The sequence below is a fragment of the Pseudocercospora fijiensis genome (assembly GCF_000340215.1).
Source record: "Pseudocercospora fijiensis CIRAD86 unplaced genomic scaffold MYCFIscaffold_1, whole genome shotgun sequence".
Taxonomy (NCBI): Eukaryota; Fungi; Ascomycota; class Dothideomycetes; order Mycosphaerellales; family Mycosphaerellaceae; genus Pseudocercospora; species Pseudocercospora fijiensis.
Window position 1 is genome coordinate 9,540,514 of NW_006921532.1, and position 18,823 is coordinate 9,559,336.

General features: G+C 51.8%; 11 protein-coding genes across 11 annotated transcripts; 4 read left to right on the forward strand and 7 right to left on the reverse strand.

Annotated features, from left to right (window-relative positions):
• Nucleotides 1–220: 220 nt before the first annotated feature.
• On the forward strand, nt 221–2,204 carry MYCFIDRAFT_206285 (uncharacterized protein; the record flags this gene model as incomplete). The annotated part of the gene is made up of 7 exons (XM_007923778.1): nt 221–329; nt 361–484; nt 513–568; nt 608–668; nt 706–884; nt 917–1,021; nt 1,045–2,204. 7 exons carry the CDS (start codon nt 221–223, stop codon nt 1,185–1,187), a joined length of 777 nt encoding a protein of 258 aa, XP_007921969.1. The 3' UTR covers nt 1,188–2,204.
• Nucleotides 972–2,204, reverse strand: MYCFIDRAFT_210038 (uncharacterized protein). The gene has a single exon (XM_007923779.1). The coding sequence runs from the start codon at nt 2,138–2,140 to the stop codon at nt 1,613–1,615; it is 528 nt and encodes a 175-aa protein (XP_007921970.1). The 5' UTR covers nt 2,141–2,204; the 3' UTR covers nt 972–1,612.
• MYCFIDRAFT_181489 (uncharacterized protein) lies at nt 979–2,204 on the reverse strand. The gene has a single exon (XM_007923780.1). The coding sequence runs from the start codon at nt 1,503–1,505 to the stop codon at nt 1,263–1,265; it is 243 nt and encodes an 80-aa protein (XP_007921971.1). The 5' UTR covers nt 1,506–2,204; the 3' UTR covers nt 979–1,262.
• Nucleotides 2,205–2,229: 25 nt separating this feature from the next.
• MYCFIDRAFT_28820 (uncharacterized protein) lies at nt 2,230–5,219 on the reverse strand (the record flags this gene model as incomplete). Its single annotated transcript, XM_007921701.1, has 3 exons — nt 2,230–2,700; nt 2,809–5,059; nt 5,131–5,219. The coding sequence occupies 3 exons, from the start codon at nt 5,217–5,219 to the stop codon at nt 2,230–2,232; spliced, it is 2,811 nt and encodes a 936-aa protein (XP_007919892.1).
• Nucleotides 5,220–5,359: 140 nt separating this feature from the next.
• Nucleotides 5,360–7,569, forward strand: MYCFIDRAFT_170756 (uncharacterized protein; the record flags this gene model as incomplete). The annotated part of the gene is made up of 6 exons (XM_007923781.1): nt 5,360–5,388; nt 5,422–5,662; nt 5,715–5,783; nt 5,817–5,831; nt 5,863–6,084; nt 6,112–7,569. 6 exons carry the CDS (start codon nt 5,360–5,362, stop codon nt 7,567–7,569), a joined length of 2,034 nt encoding a protein of 677 aa, XP_007921972.1.
• Nucleotides 7,570–7,748: 179 nt separating this feature from the next.
• Nucleotides 7,749–8,585, reverse strand: MYCFIDRAFT_127416 (uncharacterized protein; the record flags this gene model as incomplete). The annotated part of the gene is made up of 1 exon (XM_007923782.1): nt 7,749–8,585. The coding sequence occupies one exon, from the start codon at nt 8,583–8,585 to the stop codon at nt 7,749–7,751; it is 837 nt and encodes a 278-aa protein (XP_007921973.1).
• A 736-nt stretch (nt 8,586–9,321) lies between these two features.
• MYCFIDRAFT_185629 (uncharacterized protein) lies at nt 9,322–10,344 on the reverse strand (the record flags this gene model as incomplete). The annotated part of the gene is made up of 3 exons (XM_007923783.1): nt 9,322–10,097; nt 10,149–10,230; nt 10,285–10,344. The coding sequence occupies 3 exons, from the start codon at nt 10,342–10,344 to the stop codon at nt 9,322–9,324; spliced, it is 918 nt and encodes a 305-aa protein (XP_007921974.1).
• A 194-nt stretch (nt 10,345–10,538) lies between these two features.
• Nucleotides 10,539–12,096, forward strand: MYCFIDRAFT_55699 (uncharacterized protein; the record flags this gene model as incomplete). The annotated part of the gene is made up of 2 exons (XM_007921985.1): nt 10,539–10,672; nt 10,730–12,096. The coding sequence occupies 2 exons, from the start codon at nt 10,539–10,541 to the stop codon at nt 11,970–11,972; spliced, it is 1,377 nt and encodes a 458-aa protein (XP_007920176.1). The 3' UTR covers nt 11,973–12,096.
• A 26-nt stretch (nt 12,097–12,122) lies between these two features.
• On the reverse strand, nt 12,123–14,294 carry MYCFIDRAFT_185631 (uncharacterized protein; the record flags this gene model as incomplete). Its single annotated transcript, XM_007923784.1, has 1 exon — nt 12,123–14,294. The coding sequence occupies one exon, from the start codon at nt 14,292–14,294 to the stop codon at nt 12,123–12,125; it is 2,172 nt and encodes a 723-aa protein (XP_007921975.1).
• A 2,603-nt stretch (nt 14,295–16,897) lies between these two features.
• MYCFIDRAFT_26938 (uncharacterized protein) lies at nt 16,898–17,479 on the forward strand (the record flags this gene model as incomplete). Its single annotated transcript, XM_007921600.1, has 1 exon — nt 16,898–17,479. One exon carries the CDS (start codon nt 16,898–16,900, stop codon nt 17,477–17,479), a length of 582 nt encoding a protein of 193 aa, XP_007919791.1.
• A 202-nt stretch (nt 17,480–17,681) lies between these two features.
• Nucleotides 17,682–18,570, reverse strand: MYCFIDRAFT_126445 (uncharacterized protein; the record flags this gene model as incomplete). The annotated part of the gene is made up of 2 exons (XM_007923785.1): nt 17,682–18,427; nt 18,483–18,570. 2 exons carry the CDS (start codon nt 18,568–18,570, stop codon nt 17,682–17,684), a joined length of 834 nt encoding a protein of 277 aa, XP_007921976.1.
• Between the last annotated feature and the right edge of the window lie 253 nt (nt 18,571–18,823).

Here is an 18,823-nt window from a genome sequence, read left to right on the forward strand (position 1 = left end):
AGAGGACTCTAATAAAACAATGCGTTGGTACGCGTTCACCTAGAGTTGCGCTGTTGACATCGCTTCAACCTTCTCACATCTGCATTTCCCTCCCCTCCCCTTTCCCCTCCACTAGTCAGCATGGCTGTAGCAATCATCCTCCTGCAACTTCTGTCTCGGTCGCGCCTCCAAGAGTCTGCAAGGCTCAACACAGCATAAGACAGGGATGGCGAATGCTTTGATGTCGGACGTGAGCGCACACGCTGTGACGTATCCCATTGATAGCCTCTTCAACCCGCGACCTGCACTGGAGGCGTTGTTTCAACATGTGCATCGGCATCTGAGTGATCGTGGACCGTCGCCGATCGACCGCAATTGCAGGATATGCGGGGCATGGTACTGCTGAGCATGTCTTCATTTTCCCGCGACAAGTGGTGAACGACGCACACCGCCGACTCACATGTGAAAGGCTGGCTTATGCAGCCTCAAGGAGGGCCGTAGCATTGTGTACCCCTGCTTGCCGCGCTGCTGAGTCACATTGCCGCCGAGATCACATCAAAGCACGCGAGAATTCATGGCGTTGCTCCGCGTCACGATAACCCTCTAATCAGTCCTCAATCATACTAAGTCCTCAAAATGTGCCAGCTTCATCTTCTCCACGACATCATCAGTACTGTGGAGTTGTCGCTGTCATTATTACCCCTACCGGAAACAAGAATGGACGAGCGGTCTTCTTGGAATCCAAGGCTTGGCTAATATCGGTGGTATGCAGCCACTGGTTGAGAGCCGTGTTGCGCCATCAACAAAAGGCTGCTACGAAGTCGAACGCGATGTCTTTATGGTCCCACCACCGAGGCGACCTCACTTTTCAGGAACGCTGGTATCGGAGCTCTTTCATGCTTCAGGTCGCTCCCTTAAGGCAAGTGGTCTGCATGAGCATTTGGTGTGGAACTCGCCGAGACATCAGGCTGGAACGGGAACGGCGGTGTGAACTATTTTCGACTTCTTGGCACAATTCCAAGTGATTGTCATTCGAAATCTGGTCTGCTGAAACACAACTCAAAGCATTCAATCCAACACTAACACCGACAATGCCACTTCCACTACACAGCACATACGCAATGATGAATAACCCTCCCACCAACTCCCTCAGAAACGCACCTCCGCCATATCCGCAATCGAATGACATCCAGCAGGTCGATTCCTGAAATCCCCTTGAATGATCGCAGTAAAAGTATTAAAAGCTCCCCATCCAATCACATTGAAAGCTCCACCCACAGCTCCTAACGAGACCATGGCGGTGGGAATCGACAGAACACCAGTGGCGAAGATGACTTTGAGAGAAAAATGACACTTGCGCGAGGCCAGCCGACCGTACGGAAATTGACAGCAGCATCTTTGCGGAAGACTTCGTGGGCTTCGAAATCTGAGATTTCCCCTACGAGGACTTCGGGGTCGGAGGGCGGCGAGCTTGTGTCGAGGGGGACTTTTTTCTCGTCTTGTGAGACGGTAGGTGAGTGTGACATTTTTGGGTCGCTGGAGATGCCTGGACCTCGTGGGATGGGAGAGTTGGGGCCAGGGATGCGAGAGGTAGGATCAGAATGAGACAGAACGATAGGGATATGGTAAGCGATCACACTAGCCGCCGCGCAGGAGCGGAAAGAGGAGTAGTATGGGCTTTCATCTTTGTGTATCTAGTCGCACATCTCATGTCGTGTTTTGCCAGGGTGCTACAGATAAACATCCGTGGAGGCCAACGATGGAAGTGGTGATCCTGGTCAGCATGATGCGGACGAGTCCTCCACAATAGTCTTGGGCGGCGTGTTGGTTCGCGAGTATCATTGCGTGAGGAGAGAACAAGTCTTAGGCTATCAGCAGAAGACTCGCTTGGATGCAAAGTAGGTGAGGCGTTATCTCTAGGCCGAAAGGAGCTGTTGATAAGCTCTTGCCCGGGGGTCGTTCTGTGCTGGTCTTGGCACGGCCAGATTGACTGTTGTGAGCCTTCGGGTGGGTGGTCGAAATATCGTAGACGTAACGCTCCTCGTGTCTTCCAAAAAATGTCTCTGCTGGCACGCTGCAGGCACAGAGTCACAGGCACAAATCGATCTCCAACCCGAGTGAAAATGCAGCCTGGCGGCCGGCAGATGGCATGCTGTATCATTTACTAGTACAACGCAACGTTCTTCGTTGCCGTCTAGACTCCTCGCTAAATGAATATCAATCCAATGAACCAAGTCGTGCGTACATCACTCAGGTGCTGCTCTGCTTGACAGCTCTAAATACCGCACCAATGTAGTCTCTTATCGTCTTGCTATGAGACATCGCGTAGAAGAGCCGTTCCCTCACTTCGCTGTCAAACACCTTGGTCACGACGTCCGTGATCTCCTCCTTCTTCTCGCCTCTCTTCACAGCGTTGAGCGACTGCGCTGGCGCCAGGTCCTTCGGCATGAAGCGAGCCATGTTTCGCAAGACAAGGGCAGCTCTAAGCGGAACACCAGCTGCATCTCCCTTCTCATCCTCGAGAAGCGATAGTCTGGTGATGCCGTAGTCACTCTGGGTGGGCACAGCGTCCGGCTTCAGGTTATGTCTTGTTCTGGAGGAATCCGAATCGGGTAAATGCGTCTCAACATGTCGTGCAAACAGCTGGGTACGGGATGTGTCGCCGCTACTGAATTCCGTAGACAACCGCTGACAGTCTGCCCAGCGGCATTGGTACGTAGTCTTGTGTGCAGATCGAAAGTCGAGTTCAGCGGAAGCCCTCGAGCCCACGCCATTGGTCGAGCCGTTGACAGGTGTGGAACTCGATCGTGTCGGTGTCTTTGAGTCCACGTCCATTTTCTCGGTGTTGCCAGTGACATCCTTTCTCGGAATCTGCAAGTGATGCGTCAAAATATGCCGAAGTATGTCATCACCAGATCTGAACCACTCTGCGCATTCGGCTTCCCGTGTTGTAGGAGTTGAAGTGAGGCCCGTCACAGGATCCCTGGTGCCTTCCACAGGGATGGTCATCTTCCAATGACATCGAAGCAGTTCTTTGCCTTTATCCGTGCCCTTGGATCCTGCAAGTATGCCAGTGTCCACAGGCACTTTTCGTGATCTGATACCTTTGATCACATACTTGTTTGACCCAGCGACCTGCGCAGTAGCTCCCGGGAACGTGGTGCTGACATTCTTGATGAAATCTCCTGCGATGAGATGCGGATGTGTTGCGTGGTAAGGCGCGAAAGTGCCTTGATATGCTTGCCATAGAGAGATTTGGGTCATTTCCGCGTTTGAGTCCGCCACGAAGCACATTCTGAGCCATTCCGAGGATCGCTCAGGCTCCTCCAGCTTGAGGAGACTCTCCACCAAGTTCTTGGAAAGACGCGGCACTGGTGGAATGGTGTCCTCCACGTCTCGACGTCTTGGTGCTCGCTGTTCCCTATGCTCTTTTGCGTTGAACAATATCAGTCGACTGAGTTGACGGCCGAGCGCTTCGGCATCCACAGCACGGAGGAGGATCTCTACATTGTCGCTGATGGACGTGAATTGTCCGAGGAAATCTAGAGCTGCAGATCTGAGCTCCTCATCGTCGATCAATAGATATTGCTGGGTGGCACGAAGAACTGCCACCGGAACATCATCGAGCCGTTTAGGGGCTGGATGTGTCATTGCTATTCTGCTAAGCGTCCTTAATGCTGCAGCGATCGAGCCACGATCAGAACAAAGTACTTGCTGCAGCAGACCCTGGTACGCGGCGTCCTGAGAGCCAATATCAATGTATTTGAGCACCTGCTCGGCGACATCCAGAACATAATGTCGCATTTCGGTAATGCTCGCATGTTCTGGGAGATTCAGAACGACTGCAATCAGATCCTGGACCAACGGTAATCTCGACAGGTACGCAGCATTCTCTTCCTGCAAGGCCATGTTCCGCATGACGAGTGCTGATTCTGTAATGCGATTCATCTGCGCGATGAACTCGGAGTCGAGAACTGAGTCGTCGCATATGATCGGAATACGTGATTTGAGCTTTTGAAGAATGTCGGGCGTTCCGTCTAAGCCATTGAGCGTCTCGTCGTCCCCTGCAAAGAATTCTTCGTCATACATGACGTCCCAATCGATATCGTAGAAGAGACTAGTCACCTGCAAGCCCTTTTTCACAAGCGCGTCTGCAAGACCGGGAAATTGGTCGAAGCGGTATTTGTCGCCACGTTCATGACTGATTTTGACCAAATGATGCAGCGCGTACTGCTCCTCATCTGGGATGCCGCTCTGCAAAGCCAGCTGAGCGCGTACATAGATGTTGGGTCCGATGAACCCAGTACCGGGAAGCATGATATTCTTGTACTTCTTCGCCAATGGTCCTGCAGTGGCTTCCAGCTTTCTCTTTCTCTCATTGCGGTAGAATTCAGGATTGTTGGCAGGTGTGATAACAGGCTTCAGTGATAATGGGTATACCTGCGAAGGCTCGTAAGAAGCAAGGGTCGACGACGTGACGTTGGTCAAAGATGAAGCATTGACAACTCCATTCATGGCACCTGGAGTCGGCGAGTTGTGCGAGACGTGATTCTGCCCTCTGGGCTGCCGACTCGAGCCCACTTCAGGCTGAAAAAGGACGCGCTGTGGTGGCTGCTGCCGTAGTCCTCTCGTAGACCGACCGGTCGCGCTCCCAGGCTCATCCATGATTTCCGGCTTGACTTCTTTTGGTGTTTTCTGCTCCGGACTGGCATCACTCCCATCACCGTTCAGCTCTTCGCGCGGCTTCGGCCTTTCGAAGTTTTCCAAGGTTCTGGTCATTACGTTTCCGCCCTTTGCAGTCACGTCCTCCAGTATCTCCTTCGGCGGAGGCTCTTGTTTCCAATGGGTGCTGATCTCGTACGCGCACAAATTCTTATAGTAGACGTTCTTGATCTGGAAAGCCTGTGCCGCTGTGTACTGATTCTTGCCGATGAATTCTTCAGCCAGCCTCCTCCACATCAACGGTTTTGCCTTGGTGTCCGAGCAGAGATCATAGCCACCTTCTTCAACGACGCGATTGTAGAGTTTGAATAGGTCCACGTGGCGGATGCCGACTTTGGGTTCTGCATCGAGGAGGGTACTAGAGAGGGATGATTGTTAGTCTGATCTTCGCTTTGGCGCGCAGGCGCGTTGCTTCGCTTTTCTCCATACCCGCGCTTTGCATGATACTCTTCCAATTTCTTCATGAACTCATTGTGCTCGTCGGTGCGCTCGATCGATTGTCCGCGTTTGGGCGCCATGCTGGACAGAGGTCGGCGCGCGGCAGAAGAGCCGCAGACTTTGCGTTACACAGAATCGGGAAGGTGACTCGCGTCGCTGGCGGCATTCATTCGCGCATACAGTCGGTATCATAAAGGGTGTGATTAGGGAGATCCTCAATATGCTTGCAATGAGGCCCGGTATAGCACGGTCGTAGAGCAGTCTTCCATCTCGTGTCGCTAGCGCAGAAAGTAGCGCCTTCCCGGCCTGCAGCTTCTGGGGCTTGGCAGACACCAGCCACGGAAGCAGGACCGCGTCTCGCACCTTCCCTACGGTCGACGGATACCCTGCAAGGCATTGGCTTCTACAAGCACCAAAATATATCTCATCTCGCAACGCAACAAGATGCAGCGCTGAGATCACCGTTGCTCAGCTCACAGAGCTTATTGATCAATCATCAGCTAACGCCCCAGCACTAACGAGTGTGAAACAACATGGCGGACAATGACATTAACCTCTGTTTTCCAATCACCAAGTTCTCTCACGCAACAGGCTTGACCAACAATCAGATTGCATGGGATCACATCAGCAGTAAAGAGCTCTATGTGCTCCTTCGAGGAGGCAGCAACGTCGGCCAGTCACTGATCCTCCGGGTCATACAAGGCACGAAAGACTTGGTACGAGGCAGGACCGCCTTACAACTACTCTTACGAGACTGACGAGGACCAGGAGCATGTCGATATCGGCAGTTACATCGACGCAGCGCTTGAGATGCGTCAGCAGGATCGGCAAGATGGCGACTCTTTGGCACTCGAGCAACTTCCTATCTTCGGCATCACGAAAGAGTCCCTTTTCGCGATTCGCTACACAGTCAATGGGGAGGTGTGTCTTTCTCTGCTCCGACCCGTGATAAATATCTGACGTGTGCCGCAGCCTCGCCGCGTGCAGCTACGACTGCAGGATGTTGAGCAGTGCAAACAAATCGTCCAGGTCTTGGAGCATCGAGGATTGATGTATCAAGAACAGCGACCCCGGACTGCACGACCAGCAACGGCAACAAGTAGACCAGGCATAGAACATTCAGAGGACCGACCATCATCAGCCCAGGCGAGCTCTCCACATTTCGAGCCGCCACAGCCCCAAAAGGCGTATCAACGACCACGAGAAGCCTTCACTTTCGTTCCGCGCAAGTCTTCGATCGATGCGCGACTTGTTATGCACAGCCATAATGCCTTGCGACCGACGAGGCCATATCAACTGCCTCAGGCTCCTCTGTTTCCGCGAGAAGAGGCTTCTGCACCCCGAGAACCCAAGATCTCTGGTCCAACAACTGCTGAGATTTACGGCACTAGACCGGAGCCGTACAAAGCATCTGGGCCCCAAACGTTTCAGCGCACGACTGTTCCTGATGCTCTCGGTGCAAATGGGCGGCCACAACCATTTGCCGCCACTCACTTACAAGAGGAGCCACCAAGGACTCTCGAACAGCATGCAGCTCCCTCCAGTTCCGACCCTGGGTTGCCTCGAAGTGCAGACCTGCCTCACTTGCAGCACATGTCATCTACCGAGAATCACATGCCAGCACCATGGTCGTCTGATCTTCCTGATTCTCGTCCAGTCACTGCGTTGTCAACATCTTCAGTAGCGGACCTCTTGGAACAGCAGATTCCGCCTCGACGAGAACTGCCGTTCAAACGTCCGTCAAGCAGCAGCAAAAGCGATGCTAGCTCACGACCAGGGAGCTCAGCGCTATCATTGCCACTTTTGAAACGAGCGAGAGCCGACAAAACCAACCCTCAGTCGTCTACAAGGCCACACACTGCGCTGAAGAAAGCCGACAAACCAGCCACCAGTCAAAGCATTCGTCCTGCCACAACTTCATCGTCGTCAATGACAGCACAAGGTGTGAGAGGCGCCTCTGGGCGTGCTGACCGAGAGTCTCGTCCTCTGAGCCCAGAAGTGTCGACCCAACCAAGTGTCTCAAGGGCCATTCCAGTGGATGAACTGCTCTACGGTCAGCGCACTCTCTCGATGCGAAAGGATCATATGAATATGCCACGCATCGGAAGCATCACGGATGCACCTCATGAGATCGAATCACCGCCTGGCAGTGCCGTCTCGCGCATTCAGGACACTGCGCCAGGCCAGATCACATCAGCCAGCACGTTGGCCGATCCTAGAGATCAGAGCTTGAACCGCGCATACGCTGCTGCGAATGTCTCAGCGAATCGGACTCACGAAGCATCTTTGGAACAGTACGAGGCTCAGAACCTCGAAGATCGCAAAGCCGCTCTAGACAAATTCATGATGGACAATCTTGAGAATCCGGCCTTCACTACGCTTTGTGAAGATGTCGAGAACTGCTGGAGAAGGATCGCCCTCGGCCTCTGACCCATTCAAAAAGAACTTCTCGATCTGTTTCGCTTATCTGTGTGGTTCGCTTCGTCCATTTAGCTGCCGGGATGGATTTTTGGAAGTCATGGAGGGACCTCTGCACACCATTTGCTCGATCTCCGCGGAATGTATAGCATATAGTTCTATCATTCATAACATCGTAATGCATCTTCCCTTCAATACTCGTCTCCACCAGATGCCTCTGGGCTAGGTGGCAGCTCGAGAACAGAAACATCAACGTCAGCTTCTCGTAGCTTCTCAACTTCCCGGTGATCCAACCCTATCGCACCACCAGGATGATTCTTCGTGAAAACCTCGTGTGTCTTGTCCCGATGCATCTCATCAGCAACAGTCAAAATCAACATATCCGCCACAGCCAAGGCCACAGTGGTACTGGTCGTCGGTGCCTTGACACCAAACGTACTCTCCTCACTCTCATGAATCGGAGCAGGCAACAGAATCGCATCATCAGCCCCCTCAAGCACCAAACAATCCTCTTTCCTCCTCTGCGAACTCATCGCCATCAACCTAATCTCGGGCGAAATATGAGGCAACAAATTCAGAAGTTCGGGTGTCTTGCCACTGAAAGAAACAAACAACAAAACATCCGATGCCCTCAAATCTCCTAAATCTCCATGCGCCGCTTCACAAGCGTGCATAAATGAAGCCGGGATTCCTAGAGATTTTGCAGTCGCCACGGCTTTTTGCGCAATGTATGCGGATTTCCCTACGCCGCATACGACCAGTTTGCCGGCACTTCTCTGGGCGTTGAGAACGGCTGAGACGGCGGAGGAGAGACCTTGCCGGGCGAGTGAGTCGGTGGCGTAGATTTTGTGAATGTTGGAGAGGGCTTCTGCTTCGACGCGGAGGACGTCGAGGGCTTTGGTTAAGATGTTTTGCGAACTGTTGGGTTTCAACTCGTTGCTGGGAGAGATTGGGGTTACCAATCCGGAACCTAAGGTGTCTTTTGAGCCTGAGACGCGACGGCGTTTGGGGGGGCGTGGCGAGTCCATGGTTTGTTTGTATGAAAGGTTCAATATGTGAAAGTGAAGTAGTGGTAGTGAGAAGAATGAATATCTTCAAAGGGAATCAAAAGATCTAGATGTGAGACTGCGCATGTGGTGGTTCTTTGATGAACTACGCCCGGCATGTAGCAGCGACAGCCCGACGATTCTTCCACGACGAGCGAGCCGTTCTTGGAAACCTAACCACAGAGTAAGCTAAATGATCGGCCGGCGGCGCTACCTAGTACAGTTCTGAGGGCCTGGGGCGCTCGCAACTTCACAAGCTTCACCGGGAAAGCTCCGATAGCTGGCAGATGAGAACGTGTCATAGATTATGCTTGGGAATGGGGACCTCGGGATCGCTTACGATCCGGGAAGGAAGGGACACTGAACGAGCACGCAAGCAAGCAAGCAAGCAAGTGATGGACACGTTCCGAGGCTAACGAAACAGTAGTGGTCGGAAAGTGTTGAGAGTGTGGAAGCGCTGAGGTGGTAGCCGCGTGCATGCAGTGCGCGCCTAGCGCAATCAAGGTTCTTCGCATTGAATTGGATAAGGTTTGTGGAGCTTGGGGATTTCTGGCGATCATATTCGACATCGAACGATGTCACAGATGCAGTGTCATCGATACAGTAGTACAAGCCTACAAGGCTGACACTAGTCGTGCGCGTCTCGCGTGCAGAGTAGCTGCAGTAAATCCTAGTCTGATCCATCGAAGGTCGTAGCTTGGTATCGAAGACGATGCGACTACAACGGCTTCACACCCTTGTGAATAGCAGCTATGCCCATGCTCAAGTTCTCCCAGCCAGCATCTGTAATGGTTCCATCACTCTGCTGTCCAGGTATCAAGAATCCAGCATCCTGTATCATCTTTGCCCATTCCGGCTGGGAAGGGAAGTTCTCAATACTCTCCACCAAATACTGATAGCTGTCTCTGTCCGCTGCAACAATCTGTCCGATGAGCGGTATAGCACTGAATGACCACCTCTTGTACAAGCCATTCAGCAGAGGATTTGACAGCTGAGGTGCGAACTCAAGGCATGCGAACACGCCACCAGGCTTCAGTACCCGAAAGGCTTCCCTCAATGCCTTATCCTTGTGCGTGAAGTTTCGGATACCAAATGCCACTGTGTAGAGGTCGATGCTATTGCTCTGGACCGTGTTGAGATCTTCGGCGTTGGCTTCGAGATAATCGACTCTGCCGGCAGCCTGATAAGGTGTTGCAGCCAATCGTTTCCGGCCTTCGTTCAGCATGTCGGGGTTGATGTCAGAGACTGTCACATGTGTGGTATTGTCGCCATTGATGTTGGTTGCATGATCGAGCATGCGTATCGCAATATCTCCACTGCCACCAGCAATGTCCAATATTTTCTGTCCACGCGGCTCTTTCTGTAATGAGGAGTATCGCACTCCCGGGTTCAGATTCCGCACGAAGTGATCTTTCCATAATCGATGAATGCCGAGAGACATGAAATCATTCATAGCATCGTAATTGCTAGCCACTGACGAGAAAACAGCACCAACTGCACACTGTTAGACGAGATCTAATTGCATTAGAATGATAGTAGACACACCTCTTGACGCCTTCACAGATTCTGCCACAGTCTCAAACCCGAAATGCGTCGTCTTATCGTTTTGAGGCGGCTGCTGTGGCTGCTGTTGAGAGAGCCTCGAAGCAGACGCGAATCCTCGGCGACATTCTGTACAGACCCATCCTTGGGGAGCGGCTAATCGAAGTCGTTTGGCGGCGCGAGGTACAGAGGAGGACATGATGGCAGGAAGGTCGAGATTGATGCTGCAAGGTGCATATGTGAAAGTTGATTGTTCACCAGCCACGTGGCGCAGCAGCTTTCCCTTAAACCGCGACAAAGCGCTGTCTTGTTTCTGCCGTGTGAAGTGAGGAGCTTTTGTAGGATTGTGCCTCTCCGTCTTCGTGTTGACTACCCAATGCAACATCTGACATTATGAAACGATCAATAGCAGTTGCAGAGCGGTCTCTGCGTAGTTCGCAGGGCTTTCGTAAAGCACGACCGGGATCGATATGTGCGAGCTGCCAGCGGAGATGGAAGTCGGTATCTCAAAGGCCAGGTTCGGATCGGTAAGTAAGGTCATGCCACACAGCAGGGCGCAGAAGTATGTCTGAATCCTGCCACAGTGTTCAATTCCCCGGTGCGGTCAACTCCCGCTTCACGACAGACCTCAAGTTCTCCCGGGCAACAGAGGAAGATGCTATGCCAACGTTTCGCGTACTGGACCAAGAAGGGAAGCTTGTGGACAAGACACGTGAAGAGCTAGATATTAGCGATGAAGAAGTGCTACGGCTATACAAGGACATGGTCAGCGTATCGATCATGGACCTGATCATGTTCGATGCTCAACGGCAAGGCCGCATAACTTTTTATATGGTATCTGCTGGTGAGGAAGGCATTGCTGTTGGCAGTGCCAGTTCTTTGAATCCTCGAGATCCAATATTTGCGCAGTACCGGGAGACTGGCATATTCCAATATCGAGGCTTCACGCTGGATGACTTTATGGCACAGCTCTTCGCAACAAAGGATGACACGGGAAAGGCACGAAATATGCCAGTGCATTATGGTAGTAGGAAATTCAACGTCCACACGATCAGTAGCCCGCTCGCGACCCAAATCCCTCATGCCTCCGGAGCAGCGTATGCGATGAAGATGCAAAACCAGCAGAATCCGACAGAAGATCCTCGAGTGGTTGCATGCTATTTTGGTGAAGGTGCTGCGTCTGAGGGCGACTTCCATGCTGCCCTGAACATTGCTGCAACAAGAGGTTGCCCAGTTTTGTTCATCTGCCGAAACAATGGGTATGCGATCAGCACACCCACTTTGGAGCAGTATCGAGGAGACGGAATTGCTTCTCGTGGTGTTGGCTACGGCATCGACACCGTTCGTGTCGACGGGAATGATATCTTGGCCGTTCGCGAAGTGACCAAGAAAGCTCGGGATCTGGCGCTCAAAGATGGTGGTCGGCCTGTCCTGATAGAGGCCATGAGCTATCGAGTGTCCCACCATAGCACATCTGACGATTCATTTGCGTACCGCGCCAAAGTCGAGGTGGAGGACTGGAAGCGAAGGGACAATCCAATAACTCGCTTGCGCAAATGGATGGAAGGCAAGGGCCTTTGGAACGAAGAGAAAGAGAAGGAGCTCCGAAGCGACTTGCGGAAGCAGATATTGACCGCGTACCGTAAAGCCGAAAAGGAGAAGAAGCCGGCGCTCGCAGCCTTGATGAGCAACGTTTATGCCGAGCCAACCGAAGAGCAGATTGAACAGATGAACGCACTGAGGAAGGTCATCCAGAAATATCCCAATGAGTACGATGTGTCAGAGTTCGAAGGCGGGCTCGATGGGCTCACTTTCGAAAAAAGATAGAAATGATAGCCTGAGCCAAATTAAAGGATCGCTCCGCAACTCACTACAGTTAGATGCTGCCAAGAATGACCAGATGAGCGTGGACTGCACACACCGGGCAAGTCATGTGCTCTTGTATAAGGTTATGTGTCTCGTTTACATGCTCACTTCTCAATTCAGATCTCCAAGTCCGAGTGGGTCGACTGTGCCCAGGAACTCTCCTGTCTTACCACCCTCTTCCTGTTGGCGGAGAAGCTCATCGACGTCGACTCGACCAGAAGTGAGGTATCGCTCGCTCACGCCTACGTTTACTCGTTGAGCAAGTAAACTCTTCAGCTCAGCCTTCAAAGCGCCTAATTCAGCTTTAGTCCAGCCGCGAGCCTCCCGTTCCTTCTTCTTTCTGCCACTGCCCCGGCCGCGCTTGCCTTTTTCTTGTTCCGCAAATTCCTCACTATCATAATCGACGCCGAGTTCCTCGGCCCAGGAGCGCATCGTATCGTCTTCCTTGTGCGACTTCTCCTTGGCAATGGTCGCGTCCGCAAGCTTCTTCGCCAGCGTAAGCCTCTTCTTGAGTCTTGTCACTATCCGACGATCAATGTCCAGAGTCCGGATATAGTAGCCTTGCTTTCCGTCCGAAGCAGCTGATTGAGCGTGCACTTTCGCCACCAGTCGTCGAACTCCCGCGACTTCCTCCGGTCCACATATTAGGATGGAGGAGCCCTGCTGCCCAGCGCGAGCTGTTCTTCCTGAGCGATGAACATAGGTATCGGCCGCTCTTGGCAGATGATAATGTATCACAAGATCTACATTCGAAATGTCAAGACCCCTGGCTGCGACGTCGGTGGCAATGAGAACGACTTTATCCTTGCTCTGACTGAATCTCTCGACACTCCGCAGGCGAGCCTTCTGTGCCATTCCGGAGTGGAGCGCAAGGGCGTTGACGTTCAAATTTTGCAGAAGCGGTGCAATGCGGCGAACAGCGCTGATGGAATTTGTAAACACCATAGCTCGCTTGGTAGAGGATAGAAGAAGTAGCGTGTAGAGATAGAGATCCTTCTCCGTGCCCGAGCACTCTATCAAGCCCTCTTTGAGACCGGTCGCGAGCTGATTGACGGGGTTGACATCAATGAACTGAGGAATGTCTTCCCTGAAATTCAGCTTCGACATGAGATACTCCATCGCTTCTTTGTTATGGAGTAGATCTCTCTTGGAGCTGATTTTGCCGACAAGCTTCTTTTGCAGGCCTCGATCAAATGTTGCCGAAAATACCAAGGTCTGGCGCTCTTTGGGAGATTTGACAGCATGACTGGAGTCTGGCACTTCCTGGTGTTCTTCGTCTTGATCTTCTCGGTCCAAGGCGTTCAAAATCTCTTCCACTTCCTTGAAATGACCCTCACTGAGCAGCCTGTCCGCCTCGTCGACTACCAAAAATTCGATCTGCTTCAGAGCTGCCGCGACACCCTTGCCAGATCCGATGACCTCCCACAGGCGACCAGGAGTTCCAATCACCACGTCCGCGTCTCTCAGAAGCCTCTGTTGCTTTTGTAGTGATAGACCTCCAGTCAGAGTGGCTATTGTTGGCTTCTTAGCATCTAGACCATCAAATAAAGCTGCCAAATGGCTGTTCAATTGATGTGCCAGCTCCCGAGTCGGCGATAAGATGAGCGCTATCGGTGTGCTTTGCTCCAGCTTCTCTCGCTCAGATATCTTTTCCAGGAATCGTTCTAGTATGGGTATACCAAATGCCAGGGTCTTGCCGGAACCAGTAGAAGCCTTGCCTATCACATCGTGCCCTGCAAAGATCTTTGGTATTGCAGCTTCCTGAATTGGCGTCGGGTTTGAAAACTTCAGCTTCGATAATGATGCCATGGTGTCTGGAGAGAGTTTGAGTGGCATCCATGCAGAGACATCGGTATCAGCTGCATCTTCGTTTGCTGCCAAGACTGAGAACGCACTAGGTGGGTTGTCATCGCCTTCATGGATGTCCTGTTTCTTTGCGGTCTTCACTTTAGATGGTTGGTTCTGCTTGGCGCTCTTCTGAACGGGAATTTCTGGGCCGTCATCTTCGAAACCGGACCACGAGTCAGCGTCGCTATCGGCGGAAGCGTGGTCTGCGGTTAAGGCAGTTTGGTCCTCTTTTGACCACAATGAGACTTTCCCCGTTGCCTCGTCTCTCTTAACGTCGACATCATCAATTTCCTCGAGCCCAAAGAATCCTTCATAGTCGTCCATGCGGTCTGGTAATGAGACAGCTTTCCACGGAAGAGAGTCAGCTTTGACAATGCGAGGCTTCTTGTTTGGCCTTGCATCATCATCCATTTTCTGTCGCTTCCTTGCCCTCATCGCCGCGACCTATCGAGGTTGAATTAGCCGCAATGAAATACTGTGCCCACAGCACTCATCCAGGGTACGAATTCAGAGCGCATGATGACCCACCTTCGGAGGCAGCGACCTCTTCTTCCCCGCATCAGCAGTCATGTTCCTTGCCAATATGTCAGCGCTCCATGAATGATGAAGTCAGGCCGGTGGACGACAAAATATTTCGAGGTCAAAAAGCTAAGCACAGCCGATCTCAGCCACGTGGCTGACGGAGCCTTACTGCCTGATAATTACCCTTACCCTCCCAACGACAATCACGCGTGAGCAAGAGCAGGTGCAACATTGGGTCATGCTCTCGAAGCACACTGCCGGGTCACAATGACAGGTCCCCATGGCTTTGAGGTCTTTGGTTTATCGTACATGGATACAGCTTGCACACCAAGAATAGTACCAGGTATAGACATTCCAAATGGCGTCAGAAGCTCTGGATGAAGATGCCCATACTGGCGCAAAGGTCGCGATGCCGGCTGCGGACGCTGCAACCGACATTGCAGCACTCGTTTCTCGGTGAGTACCACAGCTGCTCTTCGTGCTATTGAGACTTACATCACTGCAGATTCGTCGATCAGTTACTGAACGGGTGTAAAGATGCAACATGCCGAGAACAGCTTTGCCACACTGGAAGGCTGAACACAAGCAACAAGCCCATTCGGATGTATACTCCAAGATCAGCAAGAGCAATTGCCTTGACTATCTGCTCAGGACCTCACCCAAAAAGGTTTCTGTGCTCGCGGTGCAATGGTCAAGCACATAATCCAAATGGAACAATTCGACCCTCACCAGCAACGGAAGAAGGAGAGCATGATGCATCGTCTCTATCTCAGTTGCTTTGCAATACAGCAAGTATCCGTGCGGTCAAGTACTCGTACTTCTCTCCGGCAGTGGAATTGCGCCCTCTTCATCAAAGGCTCGCCAAAGCGCTTCAGCAGGCGAGTGGAAGACCTGCCATTGAAAAGGGTCTCTTTCTCTCAAATCCAGAACTGGTCGAGCTCCTAATACCATGCGTCGATCATCTAATCGCAAAATTGCCGGTTCAGCGTCCTGCTGTGTGGGAGATGATTGACCATGACATAATCAGCAGAGGCCGTGCAGTCCCTCAAAAGGCTGAAACCAGACCCGCGGATGACAAGTACAATAGCTGGTTGGCGACACTTGATATTCTCGACAATGAGCCATATCTACGCCTGCTCCAGTCTGTTGTGAAGGTGATCTGCGTCCGGTTGCAGCTAGAGCACGGAGTGCACGTGGCGAAAGCTCGCGTCGGTGGCGCCAAAGGAACTGGACACAAGCCCGAGAACAGGATTACAACCACGTTCGCCTCTGCCTTTGCAAGATCGCATGCCAAAAGTCCGGATGCAATATATGCACTGGTGGTCTGGTTAAAGAAGCTTTTTGCGCGAGAATGGGACTCGAAAGCTACGGTCTTTGTTGGGTCAATCTGCCATGGCGTTCTCGAGATCGTCACTGCTCTCAAAAAGTCTCAACCCCATGGCTCGAAGACTCGACAGAACATGTTCGCAATGCCATTGGTACGCGGCCGATTGAATGAAGTGCAACTGGCACAACCATATCTTGATGGCGTTTCAAACGGACTTGTCCACCTTTGTCGGTATGCCTTCATATTCCCATTGGAACAGCTTTTCTTGTCCTTCAGGACAATCAATCATTTGACGATGAGGTATGTTCAACTTCAAGGATTTTGCTCTGTGGACCATGTCTCACTGTCTTGGTGGTAGGCAAGCACATTCTCAATCCGTGAAGGCTGTAGGCCTTCACCAGAAGATTCAAAGCGGTGGAATCATGGATCTCAATAAGCTCCCATCACAGGTCCTACATTCTGAAGAGCACTATTTCTTACTCAGTGTAGCCAGGACAAATGTCTTGCAAGACACATTCGACCAACTATGGCAACGCCGGAAATCAGAGCTGCGCAGGCCTCTCCGTGTTCGTCTAGGCCAGACAGACGAGCTAGAGGTTGGCCACGATTTAGGAGGAGTCCAGATAGAGTTCTTCAATCTGGTGTGCAGGGAAATCCTCAATGAAGAATTACGTAAGTAATTCCACACCGTGTTCTGTACCTGAAAGCTGACCGTGATGCAGAGATGTTCACAACCGACGCAAAGACAGGTCTGAGCTATTTCCAGCCATGCAGCCTTCAACCTCTCCACATGTTCAATCTGCTTGGTGTGCTCTTTGCCTTGGCCATTTACAATGGCATTACCTTGCCAATACGATTACCTCAGATCTTCTACCACATTCTACTGTTACCAATTAGCCCATGCGCCGCTTCGGCAGAGTTAGGGGTCGAAGCTCTACAAGATGGATGGCCCACGATGGCAAAATCTCTCAAAAGCATTTTGGATGGAGAAGTCTATGGTCTAGACTATGAATTTCCTCTTGAGGCAAATGGCTTGCGACTCTCCGTCTTTTCGCCAGAAAAGCCTATACAGGGACAAGCTGCTTCTGACTTGAAAGTCGTCGATGCGACTCCCATAATTCATCACGGAGCATCAGTGCGGTCATTCGATCAGACGCGTGCTACGCTAGAAACCAACTTCGACCAGAAAATGTTCTCACAGGCCTTCCCAGGATGGAAAGTGGCCAAAACAAGTGAGGATTCGATAGCGGTGACGCCCGAGAACAAGAATGAGTACGTGGAGACGTATGTCGACTGGCTCTGCTACATTTCGGTCCGTCCTCAATTCGACGCATTCCTGAAAGGGTTCCATGAAAGCCAACTCTTTCCCGAGGGAGCCTTGTCTATTCTCGGACCAAGCCTCCTCAAATCATACATCGAAGGCACCGACACTTTCGACCTGAACGACTTGAAAGCCGCCACACGATACGATGGTTACGATGCCAAATCGAAATACATACAAAATTTCTGGAGAGTCGTCGCAGCCTGGCCCGAGGAGAAACAGAAGCAGCTGCTGAAATTTGTCACAGCCGCAGAGAGGATACCGATCACAGGGGTCAAAAATCTGGTCTTTATCATCAAGAAGGCCAATGTGGAGAACTTAGAGAACCTGCCGACGAGCTCGACATGTTTTGGGACTTTGATGTTGCCCAGGTATGCAAATGCGGATATATTGCGAGAGAAGCTAGGGTTAGCATTGAAGTTTGGGACTGAAGGTTTCGGAACTGGATAGACGTGAGAGGGGAAATTGAGCATAGACAAGTGTTGATGACGGACTGGAAATGTCGACATCGGAACAAGACCTGAGCATTATTATGGCTGGCCGAGGACCTTTTACCTGTTACGAGGAATAGTAGTGGTTCATGTATACTCTAGCAGCATTTCTCACAAATGATCATGCCGATGAAGGCCTCCAAGCCTCTACTTTTCCAGGATCAGAAGATGATCGCTCCACCGTCAATAACCATGTCCGCTCCATTGATATAGCTTCCCGCCCGACTGGCAAGCAACACGCACATCCCATCCAACTCTCCCACAGCACCCATCCTCCCCATCGGATTTCTACTCGCCCAAACCGCTCTCGCCTCAGCAATATTCCCACCGCCCGCATTCAAAATGGTATCCATATACCCTGGACTAATCGAATTCACTCTAATCCCAGACACCGCCCACTCAGCCGCCAAAGATTTGACAAGCGCCACAATCGCCGCCTTGGAAACATTATACCCGGCCTGCGGTTGCGGGTAATTAACTCTATGCGCAGAAATCGAAGCCGTCAAAGTAATACTCCCATTCGTTTTCTGTGCTTGCATCTGTCTCGCAGCAGCTTGAGCACAAAGGAATGAACCCGTGGTATTGACGTCTAAAGTTTTCCGCCATTGCTCTGCTGTCATTTCTGTGGCGTGATGACAGCCTACGATGCCTGCGAAACAGAAAATGTGGTCGAGAGAACCTAGGGTTTGGACGACGGAAGCAGTTGCTTCGGAAATTGCTTCGGCGTCGGTTACGTCGACGCCTATGCTGAAGATTCGGGTTTTGGGGAAGTCTTTGGCTAGTTCTAGGATGGAGGTTTGCGAGGAGCGGAGGGTGGATTCTAAGTCCCAGAGACAGAGACCTGAGGCGCCGTGTTCGAGGAGAGCGCGGGCTGCGCTTAGGCCGAGGGTGCCTGCGCCGCCGGTGACTGGTAGGACAATGTAAGTTTTATAACGTGACTTTGTGCAGTCGGTGGCACCTACTGACGACGCTGCCTTCTACTGCGAATCGTGCCAGTGCTCGACCTTCGGCATTAAGGTAGTGTGGTAATGGGGCTGGAGGTCCAGTCATTGACGCTTCAGAGCCATCCTGTTGTTTAAATCAGGATTTGTGAAATTCATTTGGAAAAAGGTCTTGCTCACAGAAAGCGTCATGAACGGCAACGTTCTTGACGTGAGGCTGTCTCGATCCGACATTGTAGCTATTTTCCCAAGGGTTCGTGATACTTGTTCAATAGTTGCTTGAAAGATTTCGATCAATGTATACCTAGCAAGTTGCAGGACCAGAGGTGATTTGTGCAGTGAGATGTTGGTGTTTGCTGCGA

Excerpts from the sequence above, each read along its gene's own strand:
- MYCFIDRAFT_181489 (XM_007923780.1), bottom strand. The coding sequence starts at position 1,505 with ATGTCACACTCACCTACCGTCTCACAAGACGAGAAAAAAGTCCCCCTC.
- MYCFIDRAFT_210038 (XM_007923779.1), bottom strand. The coding sequence starts at position 2,140 with ATGATACAGCATGCCATCTGCCGGCCGCCAGGCTGCATTTTCACTCGG.